Here is a 27,035-nt window from a genome sequence, read left to right on the forward strand (position 1 = left end):
TGTATAAAGCACTATACATAGTGGCTTACATATGGTAAGTGCTTAATAAATGTTGGCTATTATCATTAATACAGTATTTGTAATATTGTTAATACAGCATAGCCCAGGTAGAGGGCAAAGCACAAAGCTGTTTTCCATCCTTGGGGTGACTGCAGAAGCAGGTTGATTTGGCAGATGTGCTGTAGGTACTGTGTCCCTAGTGAGCAGCTGTGGCATAGCAATATCAATAGCTTAGAGCAAGCATTGCCCCAGTGAACCAGGGCAGGAGAGGAGGAAGATGGCGCACACCAAGTGGTGGCTCAAAAGATGAGCAATTGGCAGTGCAACAATGGTATCGCCAATTGTGCTTAGTCTCAGTAAGCACCGATAGCTACAGCACCAATAACTTCATGTCTGTGTCTAGTACACACTTTGATCATTGGAATTTCATTAGCCTCACTCTTGAGGGATTATGTTGAAGGCTAACAAGACTAAGTTTCTGATTTCAACTTGCTTTCCCAAATGTACAAAGGACTCTTGCTTTTGTCACATGTATGAACCTAATTTGTTATTTTAAAGTCTTTCAAATGGGGCTGTCCCCCTTTATTCTCTATTTGCAGACAAGGCCATATTTCAGTTATTCGGCCACAGTGAAAGAGAAACTGAGAGACACCAAGAATCTGAGGCAGGTTAAAGGATTTCACTCATTCTCGAATCCTGATTAATTACAGTGCCAGGTTTCACCTGTAGTGCTTCAGCCTTCTCAAACAGCCTTAGGTTCCAGAGCAGATAGAAATGAGGGGCCACTCACATGGATACATATGTAACAAATGTGCACATTGTGCACATGTACCCTAGAACTTATAGTTAAAAAAAAAAAAAAATGAGCAGCCACTTTGGCTAGGAAGGCAGACAGCAGGTAGGATTAGTTGTTGCCCATCTCTGCAGGTGCAGCCCAGTGCTGTGGGGGAAGAATCTGTTTAAGTCCCTTTTATTGTTTCACTCGAGTCAGAAATCAAGGACCATGGTAACATCCAATTACAATCTCCTCTTACCTTTAGACACTAATAGACAAATTTCTCCTCAATTGATGTTGAGAGATATATGCATATAACATAACATGATTTTTGAGCAAAAGCAACTTTTAAGAGGGGATAGTATTACAAATAGAAGGGACTGACCCAGCGACCTTGACACACCTGATATTAAGAACCATAATCACAGCCTGTTAATCTCATCTGTTTCCTTCAACAAAGGAAAATCTTTAAGACCTTGTCAGAAGGTCTTAGGCTCATGTAAGGGATTTTCTCTAGTGGGTTCCATGACATCTGGATATGGTTTCAGAAAAATCCGTTGACATTGACACTTTCTGGGATACTGTTAGTTCTTCTCAAGGCCATTTGCATGAAAGTGATTTATGTTCATGTCTTATCTTAGTGTTAGACTGTGAGCTCCTTGAAGGTGGAATTCTGATATTATTTATTTGTATGTGCTCACAAGCCAGCATAGCTCCTAGAATGTTGTCAGGTTTAGCAAAAACCAAAACAAAACATATTTGTTGTTTGTCTGAGATTCAAATTTAACTGGGTGCCCTGTTTTTTTTTCCTGGCAACCCTATTCCTGGCACATAGCTAACCTCAATAAATATTGATGAGTGAGAGGATGAATGAATGACTAGCACAGTACCAACAAATGGAGAGATAAACTGGTAAAAACTTCAATTGACCATATAAAAGACACTCATCTAAATTATGCCTAACAATCACAGAATAACAACACTGTGTCTGGTTAACGTACTACTTTTTAACGTCTGACAGTCTGGCTTTGATTGGAGATGCATTTTCTATCCATGCTTTGTCAGCCACTTTTACTCAGTGTCCACGTGGGAAGAATACTAATCTCCTGGTAATGAAGGTGTTTTGTTCCAACAATTTCACATCTTAATTCCACACATTTCTGATTTCCTATGTTTAGTTGTTTATTAATAGTGTGTACCAGTTGTACAAGAAAATTGATTTTGGGTGGTATATGGGTTTCAGTCATTCTGAAGTACAATCATCTCTGTATCTTCCTTTAAAATTGCCAAAATTGTGCTTTTACTCCAGTCGAACCCTGGGGTTTTGGGTAAAGCCATTCACCGTGATTAAACCATCAAGACCAATTCTGTTTGGAAAAAGGTATATCTGCAGTTAGTTCATTGACAATTAATCTTAGAAAGACAATATACAAACAACTCTCTCATTTCACATTAACTCTGCTATTGCTCCTTTTTCTGTGTGTGTGTGTATGTGTGTGTGTGTGTGTGTGTGTTTTCTGAGACAGGGTCTGGCTCCGTCATTCAGGTTGGAGTAACTGGTGCAATCCCGGCTCACTGCAACCTCTGCCTCCTGGGCTCAAGCCATTCTCCCAATTAACTGGTGCAGGCACACACCACCATGCTCAGCTAATTTTTGTATTTTTAGTAAAGATGGGTTTTCACCATATTGCCCAGGCTAGTCTTGAATTCCTGAGCTCAAGCCATCCCTAGGGTTATAGGTGTGAGCCACCATGCCCAGCCCTCTTTTTCTTTTAACCCTGCTTCTCCCCCTCCTCCTTCTCCTCCACTTCTGTTCCACTGGTCATAGCTAAGCGTGAGTCAGAGTTACTGGGGGACTTATAAAGACACAGATTCCTGGGCTCCACCCCTAGAGTTTATGATTCCATAGGTCCAGGGTATAGCCTGAGCTTCTGCATTTCTAACATGTTCTCAGGTGCTGCTGCTGCTACTGCTAGTCTCAGAAGGACTTAAAGAATTGTTGTCCTATATCATTCTTTTCCTTCCTCTTCTCCTTCCCTTTCCCCTTTTCTTTCAGATCCATATTTCATGTTTCTCACAATACTTTTCTGTTTCCAGAGCAGTATAATACAATAATCTCACTATCTTGGCCTGGTAGATTTGTTTTCCTGGTATTCTTTCACCTCCAATTGGCGAAAGTTAACTTACACTTCCTGTTCAATGTAGTTTAGCATCCTGCTGACGTGTGATGCAGAGATCTCCCCATCCACTTCGGCAATATACGTGTAGAGAAACTGGAAGGTGCTGAACAGGATCCGGGGTGACTCGCCATTATGGTCACATGATAAGACCTCACACACTATCTTGAGAGTTTTGGTAATAGTCTATAAAAGTTAGATAAAATGAGGAGAAAGTTACTCTTCCAGGCAGTATTCCTGAGATCCGTTGAGATACAAGAAAGAAAACAAAAATATTCCTCTTATAAAATGAAGTGGGAACAATTTAAGATTCTAGAAAGCTTGAAATTTTTACATTCAAATGTCACTAATTCATTCTAAAAAAATTAAGTTTTGGGTATCTTTATTTTTTTTTTTTTTTTGTTTCTTTGTTGGAAGACTACTCGAGGAATTAAATTTATAAATTACTGAGTACTTTAAGATATTTATTACTTTAGCCCGAATAACCTCACTAAAGGAGGGAAGTTGATTTGCATTCTATATAGTTAGAATTATTATTCTTACCCTCCAATCTTTAAATAGCTGAGATAAATGGTCTAGCCCATATAATCCAACAAGATACTTGTGGCAATGACACAGTAGAGGAGAAGAAGGTAAGAGAAGGGTAATTTCCCCATAAAAATAGAGACCCAGGAAGATACTGGAAAAATGGTTTTGAACATCAAGATAAACATTCCTCTAAAGCATCTGGGCCCATCTAAATAGAATCACCTAGTGCTTTCTTTAATATTACATAATACTAACCTTTATATTGTTGGGGAAATATTGGTTGACAATGAGTGCCAGGAATTTTAATAGAAGGGTTACTACAGAAGCAAACCCTCCTTACAATGAAACTTGAACATTAAAGGAGCATGCTCAGAACTAATCTCATGTCGTTAAATAAACCCACCCTTTGAATAAATGATACAAGCGAAAGAGTTGTGAAATGAAGGTCAGCATACAGATCTTGGTGGTTTACTGAAACTGATGATGTACACATCATCCTGACACACCCTTCCAGGGATCAGTGAAAGATCAGTCCTGAGTGGTGGCTTAGGGTGAGTGAAAAAGCAGCTGCTGTATCTTCCCACATGATTAGTAGCGGAGACTTGTCCTGCCTTAGCAGTTGATGTTTGCTGTTCTCCTCTCATCCTCTCCCAGAACAGAATGATTGCCTAGATGGGGCTTCTCTTACTGTGGTGTGTGTTACCCAGGAGTGTAATCTATGTCAGGAGGTACTGAGGTACTGAGGATGTGAATAAACTCTTCCTTGAGTGATAGTTTGACTTGATGGCAAGTAATTTAAACATAATTTGTAATAATTATTAATTTTAATTGAGTTAATATTTAAAATTTGTTTCTTTACATTTAATAAGCATTGTTATTTTCTGAAACAAAATTTTCAATAAACCACACGATGTCAAAAAAAATTGAGTTTGAGGCAGACCACCTTCCTTTCCTCTCCCCTGCCCCTGGGGATCCTCTCATGGAAATCGCTGTGAAACACTGCATCTTCTAGGCACTTCCACTTAATTCAGAGCGGGTGGGAGGGCAGGCATGGGCTAACTAGTACACACGAGGCTGTCTGGGAAGATGGTAAGTCATGCTTGTGAGTGGGAGAATGGTTTGGGGTAGATTTGCGAGCACACTCTGAACTCTATAATTTCCACCCACAGCTCACCCGTTTCTGTAAAAAAACAAACAAGTAAACAAAAACAACCCTCTGCACCCCTAATGCTTTGTTCTGTTGCCCTCTCCCATGGGGTGCTGGTATGGGCTGAATTGTTCCCCCTAAAATTCATATGTCAAAGCCTTAACCCCAGAACTGGAGAATGCGATTGTATTTGAACATACGACCTTCAAAAAGATAAGTTAAAATGAAGTCAGTAGGGTGTCTCTATAAGAACAGGAGTTAGGACATAAAGAGAGAGCCACCAGACATGCAGGCACAGAGGGACACAGTTCGAGAAGCTGGCCATTTTTAAGAGAAGGAGAAACACCTCAGAAGAAAGCAATCCTGCTGACAGCTTGTTCCCAGAACTTCTGTCCTCCAGAACTGAGAGACAACAAATTTCTGTTGTTCAAGTCACCAAGTCATGGCAGCCCTAACAAACTAACATAGGGCTGTCAGCCCTACGCATCATCTTTTATTGATCATTCAAACAACAAACCTTCAAATTCTATTGCCTCATAAGATTTTTAAGTATTTTTAAAGATTTAATAAATGGATGAGTGGATAAATAACTCTTTGGACTGCAGCTATTTGGTAAACTGACATAAATCTAAAGTAAACAGATCTTCATTCTCTTGCACAATATTTTTTTGGGATCTGCTTCACAGACATAATCTTTAAGCATCTTGTGAGCTTCATTTTCAAAGTTAGAGGTGAAAGCCTTGAAATGTAAATCATTTGCTAACAAAATATGTCATTCCTTCCAGTGAACAGGATTATTTTCTACATACATGATCTCTTTCTTTTTTTAATAATCAGTTCAGTGGAACAGGAGGTGGCATAGGCCAGTCCAGAAGAAGGAGTGCTGAAGGGAGGAGAAATGCAGGTCTGCATGCCATCGCATTCTGAATAATGTGCATTAGACGCAGAGAGCTCAAGATGGAGTAAATGTACCTATTACCTACTGGAGTAAAAATTCTTGTTACTAGTCTCTTCTACAAGGAACAAACTGGCTTTTCTGAATGGTATAGAGATCCTGTCTTGCTGTTGAATTTGCAAAGGAAAGAGAAATTCTGGGCTTGCCTCTGAGGATATATGAATTAACTAGGATGCAAGGTCTCCACCAGATGGTGACCCCTGACTTAGTCTCAGCTATAACAAAATACCTTAGACTGGGTAATTTATAAACAACAGAAATTTATTGCTCACAGTTTTGGAGTCTGAGAAGTCCAAGACCAAGGAGCCAGCAGATTTGCTCTCTGGTGAGGGCCTGTTCCTCATGAATGATGCTTTCTATGTGTCCTCAGTTGGTGGAGGGGCAACTTTTATAAGGGCACTAATCCCATTCATGAGGGCTCCACCCTTGTGACCCAATCAACTCCCAGAGGCCCTACTTTTAAGGCCATCATTTTGGAAGTTGAGATTTCAATTTATGAATTTTGGGAGGACACAAGCATTCACACCGTATCACTGACCAGCCCCACATTTAAGATCCCAGAAACAGTCCAGCATGATAGAAATGAATGTAAGGGTATTGATTACTGGTTTCATAGGGCATCCCTTATTTACAGACTTAACCTCCAGGCTGACTTTACCTCTAGGGGTTCTTTGACATGGGGATGATGAGGAGCAAAGTCAGATATGTCAAGGCCTCTTAGAATTGGAGGAGCTCACTGTTATTCAGAGGTAGGCCTGAGGGTGTCTCAGAGGAAGCAGAGAAGTGGGGATAGAATCACAGGATGTCAGAGGTAGATGAACCTCATGGAACACTGAATCCCACCTCCTTGTTTTAGAAGGGACGTAGAAAGATACAATTCACCTCGTGGTTTCCCCTCTCCAGTTTGGGAGGCAGGTACATCAGAGGAAAGTTCGCATCTACACAGTGGACCAAACAGAGGGAGGGTTGGAATCTGACTTTCCAAAGTCACTCTTTGTTACTCTGAGGTATGGGGATATGGGAAGGGCTCAGACACATCACACACTGGTGAGGGGCTGTGAAGTAGACCACCAGAGCCAGGGAGCAGATAGGACACCCTGGCAAAGACTCAAAGAGGCCCTCAACCCCATTGAGAACTGAAATGAGTCGGTCGGGGAGGCATCGTTAGCCTTTCACCAGTCTGGGAGAGACGAGACCAAAAACTTAAGCTGCAAGCAGCTAGTGACCAGACAGACAGGCATTGCCATGGAGACCAGAGATGCCAGGGAAGACTGAGGGATGTGGGAAACCCTTCACTTGACTGCTCTGTGGTCCTAGAGTCACTTCTTTCCGTCTATATTCAATTGCCATCTTGGAGAAGAGAGTGTGGTGAGAAAAACCTGAGATACTGGGAAATTTATCTTTAGGCTGTTTCAGTTACCACATCAGACTAAAATTTCAGGATTGGATTGAATTTATTTATTTTCTTATTTGACCCTTTGTGGGTGAGATAGACCAAGAAGATCCAAATTAACTACAGATAAAATTTTAAAGGTATATTTTCACTCCAAAATGTCTCAAAATGTGGTGTGAAAAAATCTGTAACCCTATGAGAATTTAATAAAATATGTCCATTTTTTATCTTCCCATTTGTGATTTTCCCCAGTCCTGATTGACAACTCATAGGCCTCTGCTGCTTACTTTTCTTTCCTCCTTGGAGGATAGTGATTTATTCAGTAATAAATGCTATAAAGGAAAATGAAGAAAGAAAGAGCCACAAATGTCCTCTTGTTTACTTCTCTCTAAAGAAATGATTATGGTGAAGGCTGTAGGGGAACCTATAGGAAAAGTTGGACTACAATATTTCCACTAAATTTTCTCAGAAATAAAACTGTCGAATATGTATTCCAAGCATATTTGAGAAGAACAAGATTATGTTTAGACATGCTGAATGATTCAGACTACCTTTTCATACCATTCGGTTTTGGCAGACGCAATTATTTTCTCCATAATTTTCAAACTTGTGTGTATCTCAGGGATTCTTTTAAAAAAACATGTTTTTGATTCATTTTAAGTCATTTTAACAATGTTTAACAATGTAAGTCCAATATAAGATACCCAAGCTTTAAATATCTATACATATAAACTGGTTTCAGCATCTTTGGCTTCAAAGCAGTAAAACTGCTTTTCCAATATCAAACAAGTCAAATTTGGAAAAGGCATAAATCTGTATGAACATCCTGCATCCATGGAGATGTCATGACTAAATTCAGAAATAGCCTCATCTCTCTCTCTCTCTCTTTTTTCTTTCTTTCTTTTTTTTTTTTTTTTTGCTTTCTTATGTCTGACTTTCGCATCCAATTCTGTTTATTACATAGTTTTCTATAAGATTGTACCCCCTTTAAAAAGTGTCTATTGATACATATTCTAGGTGTCTGGAAGTCTTTTTCTGCAGCCGGCTCTTGGCTGTCTCTGGGAATGTGAATGGAGGGAGTGGAGTGAGAATAAGTCTGAGGGCAATATTCATAAATAATCCAAGAACTACACTGTAGTCAGCTCTCCCCAGAGCCTGACGATGGTGTCTCCCTCTGCCCCTCCCAGCCCCTGCTTCTGCCTGATGAACACAGAAAAGACTTTGCTTTAGAGAGGAGAAGGACAAGGCGAGAAGAGGCATGTTTCTCATCAGCCCTGGAGAGTTGACCCCGTGTATAGATCCACTGCCCTTCCAGGCCCGGAGGGAGACTGCCCCCTCAGGAACAAAAAACAGTCAAGCTAACTTACAACTCCCAGAGCGCTGCAAGCAAGGGCTAAAAACTTCAGCCACTCGATCTCCTCCGTGAAGTGACCCACATTCATCACACTATTAAACAGATCTGTTGGAAGATTCACCACTTTCCACATCTGGGCCAGCTCCTCTGCATGGACGATCAGTCTCCCAGCAACCTGCAGGGCAGGGGACAGACACAACACAGAGATGTGGGAGAAGTTGAGACAAGGCCCTGAGAAACACCCCGCCCCCAGGCCAGGTCCACATCTCCCAGCACATGGCAAGGGGCGGGAGGGGGTGTTAGGAAGGTACAAGATGGCTCTGTGTGGCAGTGATCTTCGCAAATCCTAGTGAAGAGCATGCTGAAATATAATTTATTAATTGTTAAACTTTAGGTGTCAGAATTATGCAAAAGATATACATTCATATTACATTTTAATTTCTGGTGATGCTTTTATCTGCTATTGTATTCCTAAATTGTTTTATTCCTTATATGACAGATAGAACAGCCTGAAAACAAAACCAGGGGGTAGATGGCTTACCTCAGACCACTAATTAATGGTAAAACTAAAACAAGACATAGGTCTCTTTCTTCTGGATTGCACTGAGTTCTTAGCTCTAGACCTCAAGTGCATCCCTCATGCTTTCCCTGGAATGATGTGGGGTATGTGGCTGACCCACGGGGATTTGGTCTGGACGCCTAATGTTGCTTGATCCTAGGTACTTTAGAGCTCTGTCATGTTCACTGCACAAGGTACTTGGTGGATAAAGGGAGGGAAGGTGACTGGTTGTTGGCCACGAATGCAACAAGAGCACAGATGCCCCTGATGAAGTGCTCCACCACCTTTCCTGACCCTCTGATTCTAGTGAAATGCTAAGCCTCTGGGACCAAGGTAGTTAGCCACACCAGTCCTAAATCACCCCTAACCTCTCTGTCCTGGATCATAAAGCAGGGTATGGTGGTGTTCAACCGTATTTCCTGGGAATTGGCCAAACCACAAACTTTCTCAAGCTGGACCCTCCTCATGCATTCATTCACCAGGCAGCTGCCAGGATGATGTGGCTGTGAAGAGGCTCACAGCCTCTCCCTAAAAGCTAAAAGCTATGTCTGGACCTGGGATAGCTGGGGAGCTGAAATATGCCCTTCCCCAAACTGTGATTGGCATATTATGGTCTTGATCAGTAAGGGAGACACTGTGGAGTGACTGAGGGCCTGCACTTTTCTGGAGAGATGAGATTAGCATTGCATTGAGCCCCTGTACATTCTGCCAGCTTCAAGGAAACCTGGGATGACCCCACCAATGACTCAGCCTACAGCCTATTTCAAAATTATTCCCATTTCCCCAAGGGAAGGTTTACTTTCAGTCCACGGTTTAGTGTATTTTAGGGTGGTGCTAAGTGGTCAGCTGACTGGCAGGAGAACAGAGGGCTTTCATCTGTACCCACCCAGCCTCAACACTGTGCTACATTCCCCTCAATGCTGCAGCAGGGCCCTTACCTGAGAATGCAGGAGCTTTAACAGCTCAGGTGTTAGCTCTGCCCAGTTACACAAAGCAACTCGCTCAGACCGCTCTCTCACTGGAGGCGTCTCTCCACGGGACAGGGCCTCAAAATAACTACAAGAAAAAAAGTCAAGAGAGTAGGAGGAGCATCCTATATCCAGTGACCTCTGGCTGTTCTAGCAATCCTTCCCCCTTTTTCTGAGGGAAGGAGGTAGAGAAAGGAATCTTTGTTAAGTGGCTTCTATGTGTCATTGTGTTTAGTTCACTTACATATGGGGAAAGCCTGAATGTGTTACTCTCCACTTAGGGCATAGAGAATGCTTAAAGAATACAAAGCTTTGTTCTTCTCTAAGGATGAGGAAGAACCAAGAAAAGTTTGGGTATGCAATTCTCTGGAGCATATTGGGTTCAGGTTTCTTTTTCAGTCATCTCTGAGAGTTTTATACACGCAGATGTATATTACATATGTATATATAATCTTGGGAAGAGAAGTTGGAAGAGAACTAAAAACAAAGGGGAAGACAGCACAGGAATGGTGACTAGGGCCTGTAATCCGGCGACTCCAGAGGCTAAGGCTGGAAGAGCACTTGAGCCCAGGAGTTTGAGGCTGCAGTGAACTATAATTGTGCCACCACACTCCAGACTGGGTGACAGAGTGAGACCCCCATCTCTGAAGAAACAAAAAAGGAGGGAAGGGGAAGAGATGGAAGTATCCTAGGGGTGAATCAGGAAGGGTTTCTGGCCGGAGGTAGTGAGGCTTGGGGCTTCAAGAGGGAAGGGAGAGAGGGTTGTCAGGGCACCGTGCAAGGCTCAGGAGAGAAGACAAGCCAAAGAAGATTTGAGATAATCTGAAGTTATATGGTAACTGTGAAATAAAACTGTTTCTCCATCTTCCCTCAAAATTTTCAGTAAAATCTGCCTGCTCCTCAATATTTTGTGGAGTGGACTTTGTTTTGGGGCATTGTGGAACAGGTACTGAGTTCTGTTTCAGGATTGGCATAAGATGAAAAGAGGCTGCCTGCAGCAGGAAATGGGCATGAGCCGCTGACATGTGGGTCACCAATGCTGTATTGGCAGCGTCTGTCTCCATCAAAGGCTGGTTATTGACGATCCATGAGCCACAAATTTCTGTCCCTTCCTGCTTTTTTCCCTCCATTACTTCCTCCAGATCCAGGTAGTATGTAAATAAATATAGAGGGAATTTAGTAAAAGTCCATGTTAGGGTCAAGCCATACAATGACGGGCTAACTAACCATTGCCTGTCTCAGCCACATAGCAAGGCAGAGCTAAAGCTACATGGACTAAAGCAGTAACTGCCAGTCACCCCTTGGAGGTCATCAGCAGGAAGGGCAGAAGAAATACGTTAAGGCCACATTTAACAACGTGCATGAGAAATCTCTGCACACAGATCAGTGTTGGGGTGGGTGGGGTGTGGGTGCAATGTGACAACAGGAGCGGGGTGTGGCCTCAGGCTTTATAACCAGACTTGGGTGGTATAAATGGGAGGGACAGAGACACACAGCACCTCATTCTACAGAAGTGCTGCCCAGGTAGAGTAACAGTCAGCACCAACATCTCTGGACTTCTTGTGGAATTGGTTAGACAACATGGAAATAAAGCTGTAATCATGGATTTCATTCTTTGGGTTATTGAGCTTCATTTGCAATTGATCAGATCCATGGTTATACACATAGATTGCAAATTTGTGTTGTAACACATGCCTACCAGAGGACGAATAAGTATATGTCCTGCCGATGCCTGGTAAGAGGTTTCTTCGTTGACAACATATATGTAGTGAAATTCTTACTTGCAATGAATTAAATATGTATTTTGTTTTGGAAATACTTCGTAGAGTTTTATTCTCTAAAATGGTACAGGTTTTAAGTAAGTCACATACCACCATCTGAGCGGTGCTTTTCACGTCTGGATGGAAAGGAGGGGGCTCTTAGGTCATGCCCTCCTTTTTCATTGTGGTTAAACTATAAGCTAAGTTTTCATGGATGTCTAAAAAATTATAGCATGTGATACAATATGAGAACGAGCAGGCTACAATAGTGAATGCCTTCTTCCATAAATGTCAGGGACAATACTAAGCAATGTCATGTTGCTTATTATAAAACAGCAGCACAAGGACAATAAAATGGGTTTGAAAGTAACGTATAAGATAAAGTCTGTCTATCTGACTATGCCAAAATAAATTAGTCTTCTGATGCTAAAGTTCAATCTTAGAGGCAATATATAAAATTTAGAATAGAAAACCAAACAGGGCTCATTACTAGGCAAAGCAACCGCCATTTATGTTTCTTTTTATGAGTACCCCTGGCCTATTTTCCTTCCAGTTGTAAAAGCTGCATCCTAATCCAGCCCGGGAGCACAGCACTGGCCCAGAGACTCCGAAAGGCCCCTCTTAGATGGCATTTTGTGTCTTCTCAAAGGTGTCCACACTCTCCCCACCATCTGCGCAGTACACCCACTCACAGCCTCAGGCTGAGGACATCTTCCCTTCCCCAACTCACTGGCTTTCTCTCAACGGCCTCTCTCTCCCCTTTCTACTGAAACCCTCCTAAGCAGGGAATCATAAAACAGTAAAAATAGCCTGAAAATGGTCCGAGAGGTCTAGTTATCCTCCAGCTCCTGTCTCAAGTCCTGGTTCCCCAGTTTCAAGCAGGCAAGTTTGTCTAAGGAGCAATTTCATAGCTGAGAGGCTTTCTGTGCAAAGCTGCTTCAATCCAGGCCCGCAGCGATTGTTGTGTAAGCTCCATCTACTGAGCAGCCTCTGGAGGTCTCTCCTGAAAGAAGGCCCGCGTGTTTGAGGCACACTGTGTTCAGCCATGCCTGAGGACCCCATCACTCTGCTTGGCCTTTCTCCAGAATGCAATGGGTACTGTGCGGACATCTTTATGTTGGCAGAACAAATCAGTTCAGAGAAACACTAAAGAAAATAACAATTTCCTCAAAGACAAGATACAAAGCGTCTTTGGTTGGGTCCAAGTAAGAGTATTAACACAGGGGAGGAAGTGTCTCCTTAGAGGGGTGAACTAGCTGGACTGGTCCCACCCCATCCACCCAGGGCTGTCGCGTCCCTCCCCCGGCTGCACTGCTGCCATCTAGTGGTGAGACAGGAGAACGAAGAAAGGCAGGTTAAGCTTCGGAGATTCCCAGCCCCTCTTTGCACCCGGACTGAGAAAAGGAGTGCAGGGAGGATGTGGGTGTGCATACGCTGGTGTGACGCGGTCACTTAACTCTTGCTGCTTGCCCCCAGGACACGGTCTATTGACCTGGCGTCCTACTGCTCAATCTGGCTCGCTTAGGGGAAGCATCCCATCCTCACCCGACTAGATGTAATATTTATGTGTGGATTTTAAAGCATCAAAGCAATGCGAGAACTAAAACAAAGATGATGGCAGTTAGTCCCGACCCCCTGGCTGCAGCCATGACAACCTCTGCGGTTTTCCAGGACCCTCTCTCTCCGGCCGTCCTCCAAGGGGTGAAGGCGAGAAAGGAGCACGTACTCGGCTGCCCACTGGATGAGGGCCTGCGGCTGCGCCCGAATGGCGGCTTTGGCAAACTCCTTCAGCATCTTCGGCAGCTTCGGCGGGATGCGTGTTGGCTTATCTGTCTGAGCCATTGATTGGTTGGCCTATTCTCAGGAGGAAAAATGCCTAAGATGAAAACTTGGACTGATAGGATAAGAGCAATCCTGGACAGGAGGTCACCCAGCCTCTGTTTGACATTCAATTTTGGGGACCCTGCAAGACAAATGCATTCTATTGTTACACAACGCCAAGGTTAGAAAGCCGTCTGCTAACCCCTACTTTTTGTTGTAAATAGTTACATCTTTTATACAGGCCTTGTAAATAGTTAAAAATTACACAGGCCTTGTTCATTTAAAAAGTGGAGGTCAGCAAAAAATTCCCTAATGGTATCACCCCAAAATATTGGATGTCTCCTTCCAGAATTTTTCAGTATAAATATATATGTTTGTAACTAAAAAAATAAGATTATACAAAACAGCTTATTTACTCAAAAGTATATAATGAACATCTTTCCATGTCGTCCAGCTCTTATTAGCTGGGTAAGAATTGCAGCAAAATTTACTCTGAACTCTCTGTGAATTGACATTAGGCCATTTCCACATAAAAATAGTCATTAAACAGCCATTTGATGAGCATCTCTCTTTATAACTGCCTGTTCTTTTCCACTCTAATTGTCAAGCGGAAAATTCGTACATTTTCTCTTAAAAAGTTCCAGGACAAATTGAAACAAAACATGAAAATCCATAAAATGTATACAATTCCCTCCACAAATAAACAACAGATCAAAAGATTTTTGTCTACTTTTAGTAGAGAAAGGGACAGATTAGATATGCTAAAAAGCTGTCCCTCTTCAAAACAACTAGAGTCCAGAAAAATCTCAGTACAAGCCTTTCACATTGCCTTGCTGGGCTTGCAGTGAAGTGAGATAAATCTTCCAGTGGCCAATGAGATGAGTAAAGTGGAACTCGCAGTGCTGGGCAAATGCAAAACCTAGGGCTCATCTGGGCAAATGTAGATGGCAGGAACTTGAAGTTTTGAGATAAATGGCCAGGGAGGGTGGGTAGAGACCAAGGATTGGGCTCATGAAAGGCGAATGTCTGGACCAAAGAACTCCCCTTCTGACCTAAACTTGAGACCCACCCAGGGACTCCACCCTCAGCATGAGAAGGTATGGCTGAAAATATCCGCCTACAGGTGGGGGTAAGCAACAAAGAAACCTGTCTCCATTGCTGCTTCTAGTCAGGAGAGACACAGTCCCCCAGGAGTTTGTAGCCACGAACTAGTTCTAAGTTTTCAATGTACACCAGCACCAGCATGGCTGGGAAATTCCAAGACAAGAAACTAAAGTCGTCTTAGGTTGGTGGGACTTCATGACCTTTTACTTTATTTATATTATTTTATTTGGAGGAAAAAGAGGATAAAATAATGATTAATTTTAGACTTTGCAAAGTATTAGAAAAGTTATAACAGTAATATAACCACTAAATCTGTAGAGAGGAAAAAAGGAATTTTTTTTTTTTATTATACTTTAAGTTCTAGGGTACATGTGCATAACGTGCAGGTTTGTTACATATGTATACTTGTGCCATGTTGGTGTGCTGCAACCATCAACTCGTCAGCACCCATCAATTCATCATTTATATCCTGTATAACTCCCCAATGCAATCCCTCCCCCCTCTCCCCTCCCCTTGATAGGCCCCAGTGTGTGATGTTCCCCTTCCCGAGTCCAAGTGATCTCATTGTTCAGTTCCCACCTATGAGTGAGAACATGCGGTGTTTGGTTTTCTCTTCTTGTGATAGTTTGCTAAGAATGATGGTTTCCAGCTGCATCCATGTCCCTGCAAAGGACGCAAACTCATCCTGAAAAAAGGAATTTTTAAACAACACAAACAAGCAAAATCCTTCATCAGTCAAAAAGAAGGCAAGAAAGGAGGGGTGAAAACATAGGAAAGTGGACAAATAGCATGGTAGAAAATAATGCATACATACCAATAATCACAATAAAAATAAATGGGCTTAAATATGTGAGTTAAAATATAGGTATAGGTACACCTGAAAAAACAAAGACACAGAAAGACTCAATGTAAAAAGGGTATAAATAAGCAAAGAATAACCAACAAAAGTTAAGGTAGACATACTAATGCCAGACAAAAGATACTTTAAGGCAAAATGCACTATTAGGAATAAAGAGAGTCACTACGTAATGATAAAAGCTTCAATTATTAAGACAATAGCAACAATTCTCAATGAGTATGTCACAGACATCACCATGGAGGAGTCTCACCATGCTAGGTGGAAAAGCAATATATTGTTTCTGGTGACATATGTATGTTATAATATTCTAATAAAGTGTAAGGAATGATAAATACAAATTCAGAATGGTGGTTACCCCTGGTGGAGGAGGGAGAGGAGGGAGAGGGACGTCATTAGGGAGATACAACAAGGGTCTCAGTATTATTAGTAATGCTATATGTTTTAAGCTGGATGGTTGCTGCCCTGATGTTTGTTTCATTATTTTTATACTTCTACTTACATCATGTATTTAATTTTGTCGGTATGAAATACTTCATCATTTAAAACGTTACTCTTATAAGTTGTTTCTAATGACTTTTCAAACCATTTTATCTATCAAACAGCAGTACCTTATTTGCTCTGCACAATATTGTCTTATGTTGTCTACACATATATGTATTCTTTTACTGTGTTAAAAAGAATACAATTTACCATTTTAACCATTTTAAACATACAGTTCAGTGGCATTAAGTACATTCACATTGTCATGCAACAATCACCACCATCCACTCCAGAACTTTTTCATCTTCACCAGCTGAAACTCTGTACGCATTAAGTACGAACTCCCTATCTTCCTTCCCTACAGCTCCTGGCAACCACCATTCTTCTTTCTATCTTCATGAATTTGACTATCATATAAAATCATATGGCATATAATATTTGTCCCTTTGTGTGTGGTTTATTTCACTTAGCACAATGTCTTCAGTTTCATTCATGTGGTAGCATGTGTCAGAATTTCCTTTTTCTTCTGATCCATAGTCAGATGTGTTATCCATTGCACCACTGGCCCCAAGCTGAGAATTTCCTTGTTCTTAAGGCTGAATACTATTTTGTTAGATGTACCACAATTTTATCCATTCATAGGTCAATGGACAGTTGGATTATTTCCACATTTTAGCTATTGTGAATAATGCTGCTATGAACATAGGTATACAGATATGTGTTCAAGTCCTTGCTTTAAATTGTGTTGTGTATATATACCCAGAAGTGGAATGGATGGATCATATGGTAATTGTATTTTAGTTTTTTGAGGAACTGCCATACTGTTTTCCACAGTGGCTGCACCATTTTCTGTGTCCATGTATTTTGACAGGATCTTTTAGTTGTTGTGCAATTGTTTAATTTCTCTCCTGGAGTCTCAGATAATCTCATGTAAATGAAAAGATGCCCCAATCCTAATTAAGGAAGCTTCCATGACAGCAGTAACAATGGTTAACCCTTGGTCAGTATAGAGCAAACTTAAGTAAAGCCTTTACTTCATCCCATTGTGTTTTCTAACAACTGATCTGCAAGCTCTTTTCATTTTGGGGCAAGGAATCTCTTGTAAGTTTTCCATACCCATTGTCTTTTCTCAGGGGTTGGTCCTTCTTTAACCTCTTGCAGTTTTTTTTTTTTTTTCTCTTCTCATCATTCTATTTTTCCCTTAAAAGTTACCAATTACGGCCAGGCGCGGTGGCTCAAGCCTGTAATCCCAGCACTTTGGGAGGCCGAGACGGGCGGATCACGAGGTCAGGAGATCGAGACCATCCTGGCTAACACGGTGAAACCCCATCTCTACTAAAAAATATGAAAAACGAGCCGGGCGAGGTGCCGGGCGCCCGTGGTCCCAGCTACTCGGGAGGCTGAGGCAGGAGAATGGCGCAAACCCGGGGGGCGGAGCTTGCAGTGAGCTGAGATCTGGCCACTGCACTCCAGCCTGGGCGACAGAGCGAGACTCCGTCTCAAAAAAAAAAAAAAAAGTTAGCAATTACATCTATTAATTTATTGTAAGTGCCAGGTGCACTCATAAGAGGACCAGTGCTGTGCTAAATACTGGACCATACATTTTTCTCAAGTAATCCTCAAAATATCCCTATGAGGTAGAATATATTAGCATTATTTTACAGATGATGAAACTAAAAAAGATAACAGAACTTTCGCAATGACATCTAATAACTGACAGACATAGGATTGGAATACACATAGTCTGACATGGGAGGTGACCTGCTAGACATGACAATTCTTTCCTTCTTGAGACTTTCTCCTCCTTTGATAGCATACGCCATTCTTGTGTGTCTATTTTCCTCAGCACTGCTCCTTTGCCTCCTTCCATAACTCCTCTTCCTCCTTCCTCACTCTAAGCAAGAGTTAGCAATCTTCTCCCAACTCAGGTCTTCAGCATTCTTTCTGTTGCTTTTCTTGGAGAGCTCACAGCCTTTTCATGGCTTTATCTACAACAAAACTGTGTGGATTATACTCGTTTTCCCATCCTTGACCTCTTGCCTGTGCTTCTATTTCATACTTCCCACTGACTCCAGGACACTTCACTAGAATCCATTGTCCATCTCCCAACTAAATCCCTCTCCCAGGTTCTTCTCTGAACATGATACCACTAATCTCTCAGTCCTTTGGCCTCAAAGCCTGAGAGTCATCCATTTTCTTCAGTCTGTTGAATCTCACTAAATCCCACTATTTCCTTTGAAATGTGTCTTCAGTTAATTCCTATTTCTACTCCTATGTCTCTGGCTCAGCCCCTTATCACCTATTGTGCAGCCTCCTGACTAGTCTCCCTGTCTCAAGTCATTCTCTGGCCTGTTCTGTCCAGTGTGTCCAGATCTATCTTCCAAGTTGCTTTTTATAGTCAGAGAGCACTGCTCACAAAATGACAATCATTTCCTGACTTTCAAGGTTTTCTATGATTTATACCTATAATTCTAAACTAAAAATTTTCTGCTACTCTTTATCAACACAAATTTCCTATCCAGTCTACTCTGGCCACTTTCCAAAAAAAAAAATTATATATCCAAAGCTTAACACTGTCTCTCGCCCACTGTTAACAGTAATCTATCTTTCTTTTCTCTCTTCCCCTCAGTATTTTGCTAATTCTAGCTGGCTTACTTGAAATGCCCTTCTTTTTTCATCTGCTTAAACCCTGTACATCCCCAGGGCTTTTCATACTGTGCCATAGGCGTTCCTAGAAAACTTGGATATCATCAAATATTGTTTGTAGTATGCATTTCACCGCTTAATCCTCTTCTGCCTTTCATAGCTCTCTAAAGCTGAGCTGCCTGCTAGAGGCCATGGCAGAATGGGCTACAGGTGTGCCATGAAAGATTGATGGTTGTAAACTTTTTATAGTAATACAAAATTTACAACCATTCACAAACTTACAACAGTTGTAATTATATTTGGATACTGTTTGGCACAGTCAGTAAACTTCCAGATTTCAGTACCTATTGTTTCTGTGCCGAAGGTTTTATGTATAACACCTGCTGCCAGAGACGCCTTTATAGGGCTTTTCCTTTTAACCATCTTGTTAAAACAATCCCTGTACGTCAGATTATTACTTTAATTGCAATGCATTTATTATCAGTGACAATGATAATCTTTATGCATATGTGTTGCAAATACTTAGCTCTACTTTTGATTTAATTTTCTCTTTTTCACGTTATTTTTTCCTAACAAAGAAGTTATATGATTTTTCTTCATCATCATCACCATCACCACCATCATCATCATTTGTCCCTAAGAAAACAAAAGATTTTGTTCACTTTTTTTCCCATTGTGACTTGATTTGTTTGTGACTTATTTATTCTTGGCTTTTGATGTTAAACAAATATCCAAAATCTGATACTTAATGCACTTTTATAATGACTTGTTTGTTTACAAAAAAATAAACATTTGCCTCTAAACATAAATAATAATAGAAAATAATTTAATTGATTTAGTAAAGGAGACTCTAGGCCTTCAGTAAAGTCTCATAAAAATATTTTTTGGCTGGGTGCAGTGGCTCACGCTGGTAAACCCAACACTTTGGGAGGCTGAGGCGGGCAGATCACTTGAGCCCAGGAGTTCAAGACCAGCCTGGGCAACATGGTGAAACCCTGTATCTACTAAAAATACAAAAATTAGCCAGGCATGGTGGCACATCCCTATAGTCTCAGCTACTCAGGAGGCTGAGTTGGGAGGATGAGGTTGCAATGAGCCAAGATCACACCACTGTACTCTAGCCAGGCTGGCAGAGTAAGACCCTGTCTCAAAAACAAACAAACAAAACAAAACAAAAAAAAAGAATTCAAAATATTTAAATTATACTTGAAATAAGTAATATTTATGCTTTGTGAAAATCTAGAATTGTAATTATTAAATTAAATAATGTTTCCAAAATTTCCCCTTTACTTACCAAATGCTTTTCAAAAACTTTATGTGATTTATTTAAAAATATTCTTAAGGACAGCCATATTTTCTTTGAAAACTGATTTGTTGTAGTCAAAAAGGCCTATAGTCTCCTTAAGTACTTTATGTATATTATTTATTTTCCATCATAAAAGGTAATGTAAAATTAAATATTAATAACTTTTATTAATATCTTAATATTATTACAAAAATGGTTTCCAAAGTCCTCAGGGACATACAGAAGTTCCTGAAATCACCACACAGTTGCAGAGGCAAGGCAGCTGTTGCGGGGAGCAGGGGTCCATGATGGAGACTGTGTGTGCTGTTGCACTGGAGGTGGTGTTGGATGGGGGTGGGGTGCTGGCCGGTGCAAGTCCAGGTGACTTCTCTGTACCCTGCAAGTAGGAGTGGTTGCTCAGGGTGGAGGAGGATCTGCTATTCTCTGCATAGTGTTAGCACAAGGGCAGGTGTTGGTAGGGGTGGGGCTTGCTGGTTCTGCATCCACCAAGGCTCTGTCTGCAGTGGCAGTCAGTGAGGGTCAGCAGGGGTGGACTACACTCTTGTGTGCTGGTGGGACAAGTAAAGCAAAACCTGCCTTTGCAGACATGGGCCAGCAAAGTGATGTGGGTAGTTGCTGTGGGCTCAGGGAAGCTGTAGTATGGGGAAGGAAAGTACTGGCTGCAGTATGCAGCCATAGGGGCCACCTTGCTGGAGCTCTCCACTGATCAGGCATGGTTTGCCAGTGCAGAATCTATGGTGTGGACCCCCAAGGCACCTGAGACTGCCCTGTAAGCAGGCATGGCCAGGCTGGGGCCTGGAAGAGGCCAGCAGACCAACGGGTGCTCAGATCAGACCAGCCGTATCTGATGAACAAGACCTCCCTGCAGAGATGAGGTCCAACAGTTCCCCTACAGCTAAAGTCTCTTACTGGAGCAAGTTGAGCCTGGTGGGATGGCCATCCCTGGCCATGCTGCACTACAAACACTCTCACAGCAAACTCTCTGGGCTCCACATCATCTGGCTTGCTGCCCTACTTCTCTAAGCAACTCTCCCTGCCACCTTAAGTTTCTGCGGTGACTGATGGGTTCCCTCCTTCCAGGGTTCCAGTGGCCCCTGGTGAGAGCAGGTTGCTCCTCGCCAGTTCAACTCACTTGTTCCCCCAAAGCTGTTGTGGTTCAAAAATGAGCTTCAGTGTATGGCAGCCCGTATGGGTTTCTCAGCTTTCTCCCCCTTCAGCCAAGCTTCTGTGCCTTCCCTCAGTCCACTGTCTCTGCCTTCCCTCTGAAGACATGTTAAAAGCACTCCAGTCGTCTCAGTTCCTCTGTGGGAGCTGTTCCACTTGTCTGCGTCTAGTTGGCCATCTTGCCCTCCAGTAAAATTTCTTAACCACTCATGTTTTTACATCACTCTGAAAAACATTGAATGGATCTTCATTTCTTTTCTTATAAAAATTATGCCATTTGACTTTCAAGATCTCCACAATTTGTTTATTTGTATTAACTTTGCTTCTTCAACTGTGTTTCACAGAAGCCTGGATTTTTTTCCATCCTGAGACAAACCCATGGCCAAGTCAACACAGCATTTGGATGCCAACAGCAATATTGTTAAGAGCAGTTCTACTTGACCGTGTCCTTTTTTTGAGTAGTAGTTTTTGGCTTTATTAGCAAATTTCCCAAACTTGTTTATATATCATGCTAGTATTACCTCTTGAAAGCATGAGTTCTACATGTTTATTATTTAACAAATGAATAGGTACCTCTTTTGGTTTATCTAAGCCATGCTCATATTTCAAAGATTTCCCCCATGTTCATTCACATCATCATCCATTCTAGGAACACATGGCCCATTTACACACTGGCATGTAAACTATGTCATGTAAAGTTGTACAACATGGTTCCCTGATTTGGGGATCTGGTATACACACTTGGGTCACGTTAGCCCTGTCTAATATAAGTGTATGAAAGTCTTTATTAAGAGTAAGTGTCATAATACCTCACACCATTTTCATCTTTTACTTGTCCTTCCTACTTTTTTTTTCTTTTTAAGATGGAGTCTCGCTCTGTTGCCCAGTCTGGAATGCAGTGGCATGAGCTTGGCTCACTGCAACTTCCACACCTTGGGTTCAAGCAATTCTCTTGCCTCAGCCTCCTGACTAGCTGGGACTACAGATGCGTACTGTCATACCTGGCTAATTTTTGTATTTTTAGTAGAGACGGGTTTTCACCATGTTGGTCAGGCTGGTTGTCCTTCCTACTTCTGATTTCATTATAGCATTTATGTGAGTCAGAGATTTAAAACATACAAACAAGGGCTCTGAGGGGTGAATGCACTATAGTTTCCAATATAAGATTAGGGTTATGTTTCTCTTCAGTTTCCGTTACCATTCCTGACAATATTCGACATTGCACTGGCCTTTTCCAAAACAAAACACAGGGCTGCTATCCTTCATAGCTAGTTGTGGCATAACATCCAGAGGGCAGATGAAGCTATAGTGAGGAAGCACTCTTGACTGTGAGGCAGGAGTCCAGGATTTTGGCCCTGGGTCTATTTATGACTAATTATGTGATCCTTAGGAAATCATTAGTCCAACAAAACTTATGTGTTTTATTGGAATTGTGCTGAATACTGGGATACATAAATAAGTAAGTCACACACTCTGCTTCATGGAGCTCACAGTCTCATGGAAGAGACTGACAGGAAAATCAGTGACTCAAATAAGGTATAATAAGCGTCAAGAAGCCTGTACTAGATATAGAAGAACAGAAGAAAAACTCTTGGATGAGGCATCTAACATCTGGAGGTATTAGAAGGAGGTCAGAAAGTACTTTTCTAAGAGTGGTGATATCTGAACTGAGACTTGGAAAAACCTGGTTTATTCATTGCTGTATTGCAAGCCCCCAGAAGAGTACCAGGTACAGGGTAGGTATTCAGTAAGCATATGTGTACTTATGAGAGTAAGGAGAGAATTTCATATAGCTAGAAGGACTTAGGCAAAGATGTGGGGTGTCAGAAACATGACGAGTTCAGAGAACTGTAATTATGGAGCTCTAAAGTGGACAAAGCAGGAGTGGTTGGGCCTAAGGCTGGAAATATAGCTCAAGGTTTGGGCTTTTGAATTTTTTCTTGAAGGCAATGGGGAGCCACTAGAAAATTTAAGCACAAGAGTCACACAATCAGTTTAGCTTGAGGTGCCAGTTACCAATTTTTTCTTCTCAGCTCCAAATTCACCTTGTATTGCCTCCTCCACAAAAATTATACTAGGTCCTTTAACATTTTTTCCCTTGCCGGTTGTCATAAGGAGTAGCTTTGTTAGGACAGAGCACTGGAAGGACTGGAGGAGGGAGAGGTTTCTCTTAGGAATTTAGGTATGCTCTTCTTGCTAGGCTCCAGGAACTTGTAGTTTCTCCTATGCTGGGATCCTGTAGCAGACAGCTTTTCCAGCATCTGGTTCATGCAGTGTGTGATCTCTTGAGTGCCCAACTGCTGGAGTACACAGTGGCCATCAGTGCCCCATGGCTAGCAGTGTCCCCTGGCACCTCTCTTGGGAAGCTCTATAGCAGAGTGCTGTCAGTGAGTTACCTTTTAGTGAATGACTTCTCTGGTGTTTCAGAGAGTAAATTTTGCCTGCCTGGTACTTCAGCAATTTCTCTGCTCTCCAGCCAGCTGTGGAGAGCTCGCTCTGCACCAAGCTCTGGGAAAGGTTTCTTCCTTGAGTGATCTATCTTGGGGGTAGCGGTTGCCCCTTATATCTGTGATTCCTGTATATTTTAGATCTCTCCTGACATATTAGCCAATCCTTCATTACTCCAACCCCATCATTAACAATTCTTTATATTGAACTTCTCTTGTTAAAATTATTATATGCTCAAAAAATTACTATAATGCACCATATGATTTATTTCTCTTTGTTGGACTCTGAAGCACACATTGACTAACAGTTGTGTGGATGAGCTGAAGAGAGGATGGTGAAGCTTCAGGCAGGTAGCCTGGTTAGGAGAATATGGCAGCAGTTTTGACAACTCTCAGGAGCTTCACTGCCTTGAAAAGTCGTTGCAATAGGGAGGGATTAAAGAGACAGGTATTTAGGAGATAGGATATACAGGATTTGGTAACTACTGAAGGAGGAGGAGGAAGAGAAAGAGGAGGTGGAAAAGAACGTGGAGAAGGAGGAGGAGGTGAAGGACAGAAAAGTCTAGAGTCACTATCAGTTTTCAAGCTTGGATGACTGGGTGCACAGTGGTGGTACCCTTGTAGAAATGGAAAACACTGAAGGAGGGTCAGGTCAAATTATCCCCCCGTGTTCCCATTTACTTTCAGGAGTTCCATGCACTTCTGAATCACAAAGAGTTGAAATCATAGACTCTGTGAGTTGAAGAGGCACCAAAGCCCAGCTTTTCTGTCTTTGGGCAATAAGGGCCATTTGTTCACATCAAAGAAGTGGGAGAAAGGTCCATTCTATCTTAACATTTCTCAATTCTAACATTTTGTAAAGTTCTTTTCCATTTTTAAATCTCTTGATATCGTAGGCCTTCTTCAGTTATACATTCCAGAGCTCATCCATACCCCCAACTCTTCCAATTCAATACATTTCCTCTTAAGTGAAACCTACATGCCTCTCAATGTGAAATGGCAGGCCAACATATAACCTACCAAGTGCTGAAGAATGTAGGTCTTAAAATAGACTATAGTCTTGTTTCAGGAATCTGTCACTTGGTTTTATTGGTATGGGCTAAACAGGGCTTTTGTTTCATAAATGAAAGTCTCCAGTTACATGAATGAAGGGCTCCAGGGCAGAATTTCAGAGGGTTTCTATGAGTGTCACTTGGAACCAAGCACGGGCAACTGCACATCCCTGTTTGGGTTTGGAATTGGAGGTGGTGGGTTTGGGATGTGGTTACTCTTGTTTGGAATGCATTCTCCTCCTATTAACAGGTTAATTCTTCCTTTGGAGGTCTGCTCAACCTTCCCTGACCACCCTGTCAGTTCCATTGCACATACCCTTTCAGAGCATCACTTACCTGTAGTTGCTGTGATTCTTTGAGTAACGTGTGCCTCTCCCAGTAAACTCCACGGCAAGACTGGTCAGTTTTTGCTCACCACACCATCCCAGTGCCTAGCCCAGTGCCTGGAACTTAGTGTTCAATAGATACTAGTAAAAATGAACGCATGATAGCAGTCTATGAGGTGCTAGGTATAAAAGAATGTGTGATAGCAGTCTGTGAAGTGCTAGGTATGCCCATTGGTCCACCTGACAATTCTCCCAAAGTTATTTTTATATCCCTGTTGCTGATGAAAAAGCAGAGGTGTGGCTCCTCCCTGGAGGGCTCTGATTCCAGACTCTTGAGTCTCCCTATCACTGTCCTCCGGGTAAGAAACCGTATAATAGTATTCTGGGTACAAAATACGCACACAAATTGGCCAGAAAGCCATAATCCCCAACAGTCACGTTCTCTTGAAGATCTTGCCTTCCCCTTGCTCTATGAACAAGGAGAGGCTCAGAAGCCAGGGGGCGTCCTGCAGGGCTCCTTGCTCAGACCAGTGCAGCCCTCGGGGCGCTCAGAGCCCTGCCCTCCCTCCGCTACCCCTCGGGGTGGCTACCTCAGGCTCGCTCCCAAACCGGCTGTCTGGCCTCAGGCGAGAGGTGTGGGGAGAGACCCAGTGCCTCACACCCTTCTTCTCAAGAAGAGCAGTAGAACCTCGGCGGGGAGGGCAGCAGCGGCCAGGGGTGACAGCAGCGGCGGGGCACGACTGCCGTTAGCGTTAGACGTTAGCGCTCCGCCTTCGCCTGGCAAACCCTGCGCGGGCTCCGCTGCCAGGTCACCCAGGGTAGGGCCGGACGCGACGTCACAGAGCCGCCCCGCCCCTCCTGCAGCGACGGGTTCCCAGGGTCCCGCTAGGGCGCTGCTAGGGGAAGCTGAAAGCTGCTTTTGGCTTTGCTGGTGGTGGAAGGACCAGACGGCCTGGAGGGTTAAGGACAGGGCTGGGGGCCTTAGGAAACCCGGGCTGGGGGCGTTGGCCGTGGGGCGGAATGTGTCGCCATTGACCGTGCGCTTTTGTAGGTGAGAGAGCGGAAGTGGAACGTGATCTTTCGGCTTGTGGAAAGTGGACAGGTGAGAAGTCCTGGGGAATCATAGTAACAACACTTCTTACAATGCGTTTTTTGGTGCCAGGAATTGTTCTAAGTGCATTACACACGTACTCATTTCATCCTTCCTGTCACCCCATGAGGCAAGTACTATTGTTATCCCCATTTTTACAGATGAGAGAACAGCCCAGAGAGGTTAAACTTGTCCAAGATGCCAGCAAGTGATAGAGTCAGGATTTGAACCTGGGTTGTATGGTCCCAGATACCTCACTCTTGACCTTATAATGCTAAGAAAGGGGGATGGAGTGGATAGGAACAGAGCCTGAGATGCCTGGGGACAACAGGGAAAGATAGACAATGTTTACTGGGTAGAATGTGGTCACTGTGCCAGGGCACTTTTACAAACATGATGACATCAAAGTCTCACAGTAAACTCTGAAGGTAGATATTACCTTTGCTTTGGAAATAAAAAACAGGCTCAAGGCTTTGAGTAATTTTGCTTGTAATCAAACAGCTGGCAGTAGGGCCCAGCGCCCAACTTGACTCCAGGTCTTCTGATTTTAAGACTGTGTGTGTGTGTGTGTGTGTGTGTGTGTGTGTTTTGAGACAGGATCTTGCTCTGTTGCCCAGGCTGGAGTGCAGTGGGGTGATCATGGCTCACTGCAGCCTCAATCTCCTAGGTCTAAGTAATCCTCCCACCTCAGCCTCCCAAGTAGCTGAGACTACAGTGCTTGCCACGATGCCAGGCTAATTTTTACATTTTTATAAACGAGGTTTTGCCATGTTGCCCAGGCTGGTCTTGAACCCCTGGGCTCAAGTGATCCACCCACGTTGGTCTCCCAAAGTATTGGGATTACAGGTTTGAGCCACCGCACCTGGCCTCAAGACTGTTCATTTTAAGCACCCAAGGAGGCAAGAAAAACCCCATCTTTCTCTGCTACACCCCTTGTCACTTCACACCTATTTTAAAGGTGCCCATTGCATCATCTAATCTTTCAGTCCATTTATACAACAGGTGTATTAGTCTAAATCAATTAGTTCACCCAGGGCCTTCAAAGCTTTCTCTGGTTGTGAGATGAAAGCCTTTGTCTCTCAAAGCAACTTTAAGCATCAGCGAACAAGTGGGGGGACTAGATT

At 42.6% G+C, this 27,035-nt stretch overlaps 1 protein-coding gene across 3 annotated transcripts; it reads right to left on the reverse strand.

Moving 5' to 3' along the window:
• Window positions 1–1,932: 1,932 nt before the first annotated feature.
• Window positions 1,933–25,635, reverse strand: ROPN1 (rhophilin associated tail protein 1). 3 transcript variants are annotated; one of them, XM_023211132.2, is made up of 6 exons: window positions 25,412–25,635; window positions 13,343–13,470; window positions 9,827–9,944; window positions 8,343–8,504; window positions 2,963–3,138; window positions 1,933–2,142 (listed from the first exon to the last, which is right to left on the reverse strand). In XM_023211132.2, exons 2-6 carry the CDS (start codon window positions 13,456–13,458, stop codon window positions 2,076–2,078), a joined length of 639 nt encoding a protein of 212 aa, XP_023066900.1. In that variant the 5' UTR covers window positions 13,459–13,470; window positions 25,412–25,635; the 3' UTR covers window positions 1,933–2,075. The 3 variants fall into 3 exon arrangements, with proteins under 3 accessions (XP_023066900.1, XP_023066909.1, XP_023066919.1); XM_023211141.1 differs by lacking the exon at window positions 13,343–13,470; XM_023211151.1 differs by lacking the exons at window positions 13,343–13,470; window positions 25,412–25,635 and having other exon boundaries at window positions 8,343–8,690; window positions 9,827–9,883.
• Window positions 25,636–27,035: the final 1,400 nt, after the last annotated feature.

Source organism: Piliocolobus tephrosceles, chromosome 2 (assembly GCF_002776525.5).
Source record: "Piliocolobus tephrosceles isolate RC106 chromosome 2, ASM277652v3, whole genome shotgun sequence".
Taxonomy (NCBI): Eukaryota; Metazoa; Chordata; class Mammalia; order Primates; family Cercopithecidae; genus Piliocolobus; species Piliocolobus tephrosceles.

What these genes read in the sequence shown, in the direction of transcription:
- ROPN1 (XM_023211132.2), bottom strand. Translation starts at nt 13,458, where the DNA reads ATGGCTCAGACAGATAAGCCAACACGCATCCCGCCGAAGCTGCCGAAG. An exon ending in CTTGCAGCGCTCTGGGAGTT is followed by an intron (nt 3,139 to 8,342) that starts GTAAGTTAGCTT and finishes TAACTTTTATAG; the next exon opens with ACTATTACCAAAACTCTCAA. An exon ending in AACTACATTGAACAGGAAGT is followed by an intron (nt 2,143 to 2,962) that starts GTAAGTTAACTT and finishes TTTTCCAAACAG; the next exon opens with AATTGGTCTTGATGGTTTAA.